Genomic DNA, 8,303 nt, shown 5'->3' with positions numbered 1-8,303 from the left:
TTTCCTCTTTATATTAAAAGTTAAAAGTGTCATTCAGGAAAGGTGTTATTAATTTGTATGTAATGTGGAATGACCCTTATTAATCTAATAGAACTCTGCTGTATCTTAATATGTCAAATAAAAAATATGTCTTCACTTCCGGTTGAATTACAATTGAGCTAAGCTGCTTTTCTTTTCGAACTCTGCGGATATATATCGGAAAATATATCAACCATAAACAATTAGATAGTTGAATTATTAAAAATTTAAAAAGCGACCGGCTTGTTCGATATAAATTAATGGCGTTTTCTTTTCTCGAAATAATGTTGGCCTGTTTTCTTCAGTCCTTTTACAGCTTCACGTGTCCATTTCTCAAAATATTACCCTCTGACTGAGCAAAATACTTTCTGCTAATATAACCATTTTTCAGGACGAAAAGTAACCTAGTGCAAATGTTACAATGTTAGGCAGAATTGTTCGACTAACAAAAACGCCATAAGTTTGTAATTTATCGCTTTTTTGTATTTAAGTAATACAAACATGTACGTATAACGACAGTTTCCTTTGTTAAACAAAAATAATTTGTAATGAATTTACCAGTTTCTGATTTGGGGATTTATTTAACGAGTGGTGTAAAGCTTAGCTACGTATAATCCTTATTAATAAAAAAATTCTAATTGCGATTTCTGTAAATATAGCATTGACACGTTAAGTTAAACTTTTGGCAAATAAAATTAACCTTTAGGAAAATAAATTTAATCTTCTGGCAAATAAATTTAATCTTTTGGCAAATAAATTTAATCTTTTAACAAATAAAATTAATCTTTTGGCAAATAAATTTAACCTTTTGGCAAATAAAATTAATCTTTTGGCAAACAAAATTAAACTCTACCATAGTACTAAACAGTGTGTGAAAAAGTAAAAAATACACTAAAAAATTGCTGTTGCTGTGCTAGGAAAGCATTTTTTTTAACTTTTGACGCTTAGCTTTACTCGCCAATATCAAGAGTTAACCTCCAGGATAGCTGAAAATTGTTTTTTGGTTTTTCTGTTCTGTTGATTTGACTGCTCACTCTCAAACAGCATGGTCTCAAATATTCATCAAACTATCTGGCGCATTTAATTTCAACTAAAACACGCATTATGGCCAAATGGGATAAAAACATCTAAACTGCTACAAATCTTGAACTCCCTTAATATATTTTCAAACAAAAAAAATTTATTTAAGTGCATACGCACATATGTACATTAGGGTGCTCATCGAAAAGACCCTACCCCCTAATTTTATTCGTTTTTATTAGAAATATTATTGCCTATTTTTATAGATATTTTATAGGTCATTTAGAGGTCGCGACCTGTCGATTTAGGTTTTGTAGATTTACGAGTTTTTGAATGACTATTTTTGACTCGATTTCAAAGATCGAATGTCATCTGAGAAGAGGATATATAGGCCTTTAAAATGGCATTTAATAATCTATTTTCGGACTTGGCTTGTTGGGATTTTTTATGGAGTAAAACAAAAAAACCCATATTTCTCTTAATTTTTTGAATTTTGACCATTGATAATTTCCACAATTTTAAATTATGTAGTACTGTCTAAAATCAAATCTATTTTCAAAAAAAATGATATTTCATTAATTGCAATCGCTTTAAAATTGTCATATTTAGGAGACTTTTCTTAAATACGGCCTTGAATTTATATTATTTATGTACCGGACTTTCAGATTTTTTGAGCAGTGTGGCTAAGGAATTCATCAATATTTATTCAAAATTGATATATGTACATATACAATCGTTATTTAGCAAAATGGGGGTGGCACCGCCCACTTATATGATATATGCGTATCTCAAAAACTACTTGACCGATCTCAACCAAATCTGGTATACACATTGTGCTTAGCCTCCTTAAGTACCGTCTTGAATATTTTTGAAATCCGACAAAGCCTAATCCCCCTAAAATTTAGCTAGTTTTGTGTTTTTTGATTCCACCGTTACGTTGGTGGAACCCGTGGTTTTGTCCGATTTCAAAATTTCGTTTGCGGCTACGTTTTTATTGTGCCGCCTCGCCATGTTATGTGCGTCTTGTCAGTCAAAAGCATCCCTGTGACGCTGAGAAGAATTTCTATCTGGCGGGGCCTCTGTCCATTATTTTTAAACTTTTTTTTACGGATAATGAATTTTTATATTATTTCATGATACCATGAATTTTAGAAGGTAGTTCCACTTCTTCTCCTTATCCGCCATGATAGCTATCTGACAGAATTCATGTTTTTGTAGTACCAATTAAAAAGAAAAATCCAGCTTTTGACGCTGGAAAAATAAAACAAAGAAAAGGAAAACATATCAGCAGAGAAATTTAAAAATTTTTTAGCTTACAAAGATATTTTTTAAAACATTTTTTTTTTCATAAAATATGCTGCAAAATTAAATGCTGCTTCCGTGGATTTGCGACACGCGGAATAGCTTAAAGGGTACAGCTATAAGAGTCACCCCAGACTTTATCGGCCGCCGATTTAAAATCTTTTAAACAAGAAATATCGCCGTCGCTTTTAGATGATTTTTATTCATGTGATTAGTAGTGGTAGGTATGTATTAAATCCGTATATGTACACTCGTATTACTCATTAAGAGATCAGTTGTGAAATATATAAATATTTACAAGCTCCGTCAAAAAAATATCTAAAATAATAAGCGAAAATCCCCAAGTTCATTATCGTAGTAGTGGCCACATTGCGTGTTTGTCACAGACACAGTTTATGTCAAAAATTTTGAAGTGATAGTACNACCAATTAAAAAGAAAAATCCAGCTTTTGACGCTGGAAAAATAAAACAAAGAAAAGGAAAACATATCAGCAGAGAAATTTAAAAATTTTTTAGCTTACAAAGATATTTTTTAAAACATTTTTTTTTTCATAAAATATGCTGCAAAATTAAATGCTGCTTCCGTGGATTTGCGACACGCGGAATAGCTTAAAGGGTACAGCTATAAGAGTCACCACAGACTTTATCGGCCGCCGATTTAAAATATTTTAAACAAGAAATATCGCCGTCGCTTTTAGGTGATTTTTATTCATGTGATTAGTAGTGGTAGGTATGTATTAAATCCGTACTCGTATTACTCATTAAGAGATCAGTTGTGAAATATATAAATATTTACAAGCTCCGTCAAAAAAATTTCTAAAATAATAAGCGAAAATCCCCAAGTTCATTATCGTAGTAGTGGCCACATTGCGTGTTTGTCACAGACACAGTTTATATCAAAAATTTTGAAGTGATAGTACCTTCTAGCAGCAATGTCGAACTTATTGCCCAGTATTGAGAATTCTTACCTAATTATTAAAAAGGGCCGACCGTCCATCTGCGACAAATTTATTACCTAGTCACAGAAAATGTGTTTGACTCTAGGCCTGGGAATTTTAGGTCCCACCGAATTTACGATTATTAATTCTAGGCTAATAAAATATGTAAAGGGAAATAAAAAGGTATTACTCAAAATACATACTTCACTGGTTGGGATTGAAAATGATAAAATTTTTCATTGAATTTAAACAGGATTTAATAAATTGTAAAACATTGTTCACCATGTATCGATGTTTTTCTGGCGATGTTGATTTTTGCCATGGAAACATCGATTCCAATCTTCGTACAAATTTTAACACAGTTCTACATTTAAGAGAAGCAATTTATAAAGACTCACCTCTATCGCCGCATTGTGCAAGTATGCAGATTGTAAGTTAAATGTGAACGCTTCATTCCATATGGGATTAACAGGATCGTCAGATTTGCTAATGCTTGTCTTCTTCTTCTTAACTCTTTTCCCATTTTGAATGAGGTAAATCTATTAGGAATATAAGCAAGAGTTTATTGGTGTTTTGTGTGAATTGCTTTAACCAGATCACCTTAACATAGGGTTCTTGTAGTGTATCTAAGTTCTTTGCCTTCATAATTACAATTGTTAGACGTTCGGCTTGCGGTAAATAGTTAAGCGAACATAAGAGTTCAGGTCGATTTTCTTGTGGCTTCTTGACACGCAACAAGTCCCCCCAGATCTAAAAAAGGATAGAAGATGTTTGGCTTGCTTTTATATTAAACCACCGGCACTTTTACCTCCACCGATTTAGACAGATCCAATTCATCTACAGAGATGCGTATCTCTCCGATTATGTCATTGTGAGAGTAACGATCATAATCTAAAACTTGCAATTTGAGTTCTTTGCCTTGGAGCTGGTCGCGTGAAACGGGGAACTTGAAATGCTGATCAAAGTATGGATTTGATTCACCCCGATGTATATGTGTCTGTCGTTTTCGGTTGTCTACTTCAGGCTCAAGCAGAACGCGCACATATGGATCGCGAAAACCTCCCTCCTCAATCGGGCAAAGGTTGTGAGCTTTGCAAAAGAGAAAAAACATCAATGTGAGCAATGGAAAATAATCATACCATAACCTACCTTCGATCAGGTGTACAGTCAAATCGAAAAGATGATAGTCGTATTTCACACGCAAATGCAAGCGTCCAAGAGCTGGACTGGACTCAGGTGCTGTCAAATACATCGGGCCGTCTGGAACACGATACAGGTCGGGCTGCAAAGCACCTAATGGCGAGGCTGGTCCAATGGCAGGGTCCACACCCGCTGTCGTGCGTGGCGGAATTAAGAGAGGCGACAGACACCGACCGACCTTTGCCGTGGTCATGCTTATATTGGAAGCAGCCGATCCTCCGGCTATCGAGGCGAGGCTACTTTGAGAGGGGCTGGGCGTACGCAAGTCACTCACATCAGTCGAAGCGGGACTACCGCAACGGGCATCAAGTGAAATTGTACGCATTGGACTTGGTGAACGAGCTAACTGCAAGTACGGTTAGAGTGTTGGAAATAAGTCCATTTTATTACCATAAGATATGCATTTAACTTACGTGATGAGGAAAGCCGGGGTCGGCCGGATGTGAGCTTCGTCCATCGGGCCCGAATGTACGAATCTGAGGTGATGAGCCACGATGTGCCTTGAAAAGAAATTTAGAACTAGTTTGGGTAAACGAAAAAAGTTAAATGCTTTTGCTTTTACCGAATGTCTTGATGGTGCGCTATCCACGCTCGATTGACTAGATATAGATGGCGTGCGCTGCAGGCGCGGAGGAAAAGAACGACTCTGGTGATGTAAGTGTAATGGGCTATGAAGAGCCTCTGTCGGACCCCGCAGCACGTCTGCATTTATAATGTGAGCTGAACCGCCCAAAGTGGATGGTGGTTGTATGGGCTGTGTCTCTTTCACGACATTCACCTCCTGTAATATGAATAAAAGGATATAAATATGAAAATATATTGCCCTATGTTTATTGATAACTGTAAATGGGCAAAGTTTCTCAAAAACCTCAGAGTCCGTTGGTAAATCATAGCTATCGCTGACGCTTCCCGCCCCACTGCCAATCCCACTGGTGGTCGATGTTACCGACGAAGCGGATGGTGGTGGCGTCATAGGCGGTGGCGGCGGTGTGGATGACGCAGATGTCGTCGCACCATTATTATCTTCCGAATTGCGATCGAGAGTTACGCGACGCACGGCGCCGACACGCTCCTTGGCCATACGCGACCACGATTCGATACGTTTGTGAGCAAGCCAGCAGGCGGCGGGTCCGAGACCGCTCATTCTCTCGAAGAGGCTGATGGCGGATGTGTTGATTGAAAAACGGTATGGAATTGTGTGGAATTATTTTTTGATTGGTAATTAGAAGTTTTGGGCGGCGTTGTTACAGAGCTTTTTCAGCTATAGTTCTTTTCACAGTTTGAAGAAAAGTTGCATGTTTTTTGTTAAATCATTTCGCGGTTTAACGACGGCTTCTTTTGAAATTTAGTTATTGATAATTTAATAAAATATCAAGTCACTGATCTCATTAGAAGTACCACCGCACTATATTAAGATCGAATTTTCTACAAATCTAGTTATACATATACTCGTACCTATACATGCACTGTAAAATCTTCTTATTAGCGAAACACATTTGATGGCAGCCCTATCACTGCAGTCATTTAATTAGTTTTAAATTATCCTTATCAAATTTGTTCATGCACGTATGTATGTAAATACATACATGCCCAAGAATGTGTGCATAATAGAAATATTTATTCTTCAATTTATTTCCACGGCGATAAAGAGAATGTACTCAACCCGAAACCGTTTATAATCTGAAACTCGAAAGAACCAATTTCGAATTTTGAGAGTTGTCTGATTGGATTTTTCACCCTGAGATTTTGCGCCTTCCGATCGAATTTCGGGGTCAGGGTTTGCCACAAACATCTCAGGGTTAGGGAAAAATTTTAAGTTTTTATACTTTTGTTTGTTTTCAAGAAACAATTTAATTTTTACACCAAAGATACTTAGATATCGCCAATTTACTTTAATAGTGCCAGAATCGAAGATAATACTAATTCGAGTTCTCTAAGTGTGCAGAAATTATCTCTACCTGTTATTCTATGTTGTGTAATTTCACTGCTGTATCGATTATCAACAGCTCACTAGACCATAATAAACTCCTCCCAACAACTATAGCACATTTGGTTTGGGCTAGGAAAAGTTTGGCCTGTGCGGAATAGGCTAGTTTCTATTTAAAAGGCACAATGTTCCACAAAGAGAAACGTCAAGTTGGATGAGCACTGCCAACAGCGAGAGAAAGAGAATGAGCGATAAACTTCAGAGCGTTCTAGAGTTGCCATAAGTGCGAGCGCAGGTATATAAGGGCGCCACCACAGTGAAGTGAGTTAGTTACAAGTTAGCAAGCTACAAGTAAAGTGAGCAGAGAAGTGAGTTGCGAATAAGCAAGCACAGTTTTCAGATATTCGTTGCAGCTACAGGCACAGAAGACACACGTATCACAGTTGCTGGAAGTGCAGGATTCAAAGATACCCAAATGCAGGAGAATTTGGATAGAAATAACGAACAAATCAAGGATAGACAGGATAAAGTCGAGGCTAAGGTAGAAGAGTTGGAAGGTCGCCTCCGAGATTTGCAGATGAATCGTCCAGCTACTTCGACAAGTGCTCCCAAGGTAAAGACTCCATCCTTTGACGGCACTATTCCTTTCCAAGTCTTTAAGCTCCAGTTCGAGAACACAGCTACAGCAAATCGTTGGAGCATGGAGGATAAATCCGTTGCTCTGTTCGTGGCATTAAAAGGACCTGGAGCGGAAATCTTGCAAACTATTCCCGACTGTGAAAGGAACAATTACGATGCCTTAATGGGTGCAGTGGAAAGACGTTATGGTAGCGAGCACAGGAGACATATTTTCCAGATGGAGCTAGAGAATCGCTGCCAGAAAGCCAACGAGACTTTACAGGAATTCGCCTCCGANAGAGCCGAAATCTTGCAGACTATTCCCGACTGTGAAAGGAACAATTACGATGCCTTAATGGGTGCAGTGGAAAGACGTTATGGTAGCGAGCACAGGAGACATATTTTCCAGATGGAGCTAGAGAATCGCTGCCAGAAAGCCAACGAGACTTTACAGGAATTCGCCTCCGAGATTGAAAGGGCCATTTGGCAATTGGAGATGCATCTGGTAAGCACCTCAAAAGAGTAAAAATCCAGAGGTTCATCAACGGAATGCGAGACGTGTATACCAAGCGAGAGACGTACGCGAATCCCAAGCCNAGAGAATCGCTGCCAGAAAGCCAACGAGACTTTACAGTAATTCGCCTCCGAGATTGAAAGGCTCATTTGGCAATTGGAGATGCATCTGGTAAGCACCTCAAAAGAGTAAAAATCCAGAGGTTTATCAACGGAATGCGAGACGTGTATACCAAGCGAGAGACGTACGCGAATCCCAAGCCAACATTTGCTGAAACTGTCTCGTATTCTCAGACGCGTGAAACGGTGGCGCTCCTAAGTAGACTAGCCTACAAAGCACGTCGCGTGGAAGTGAAGACCGAACGAGACAAAGGATATGCTGAAGAAGCTTATCCAACTGCTGGGCGAGAAAAAGCATGGCTCTGGTAAATGTTTTAAAGCCAGGCCACTTCGCCGGCGGTTGCAGCGCAAGTTCCAGTAGGCTCAACAATTCAGCNGACGAGACAAAGGAAATGCTGAAGAGGCTTATCCAACTGCTGGGCGAGAAAAAGCATGGCTCTGGTAAATGTTTTAAAGCCAGGCCACTTCGCCGGCGGTTGCAGCGCAAGTTCCAGTGGGCTCAACAATTCAGCAGGACGCAAACGCAGGGCTGAAGGAGACGAAGCCAACTCCAATCATTCGTTAAACTGAAACGAGCCAGCAGGAAGGGCCGCGTGCTGGCTCCAAAAGTTGAAGGGCCCATAATCTCCATCTCACAAATTGGCCGG

At 38.7% G+C, this 8,303-nt stretch overlaps 1 protein-coding gene across 2 annotated transcripts in view; it reads right to left on the bottom strand.

Moving 5' to 3' along the window:
* Sytbeta (Synaptotagmin beta) overlaps nt 1-7,434 on the bottom strand; it is a 22,416-nt gene extending 14,982 nt beyond the window's left edge. Inside the window, exons 1-8 of one of the 2 annotated variants that reach the window (XM_017626972.1) lie at nt 7,422-7,434; nt 5,347-6,158; nt 5,041-5,259; nt 4,892-4,978; nt 4,428-4,824; nt 4,087-4,367; nt 3,879-4,028; nt 3,677-3,817 (exon numbers count right to left, since the gene is read on the bottom strand). In XM_017626972.1, the coding sequence (XP_017482461.1) occupies nt 3,677-3,817; nt 3,879-4,028; nt 4,087-4,367; nt 4,428-4,824; nt 4,892-4,978; nt 5,041-5,259; nt 5,347-5,622 (1,551 nt within the window). In that variant the 5' untranslated portion in view covers nt 5,623-6,158; nt 7,422-7,434. Of the gene's footprint in view, nt 1-3,676; nt 3,818-3,878; nt 4,029-4,086; nt 4,368-4,427; nt 4,825-4,891; nt 4,979-5,040; nt 5,260-5,346; nt 6,613-7,421 lie in introns of those variants that run through there. The other variant, XM_017626973.1, reaches the window with a different exon arrangement.
* Between the last annotated feature and the right edge of the window lie 869 nt (nt 7,435-8,303).

This window comes from Rhagoletis zephyria, unplaced genomic scaffold, assembly GCF_001687245.7.
Source record: "Rhagoletis zephyria isolate East Lansing unplaced genomic scaffold, Rhagoletis_zephyria_1.1 Rzeph_scaffold_04964, whole genome shotgun sequence".
In the NCBI taxonomy this organism is placed as follows: domain Eukaryota; kingdom Metazoa; phylum Arthropoda; class Insecta; order Diptera; family Tephritidae; genus Rhagoletis; species Rhagoletis zephyria.
The sequence above is the reverse complement of the archived record's forward strand: the minus strand, read 5'-3'. Positions and strand labels throughout refer to the sequence as shown.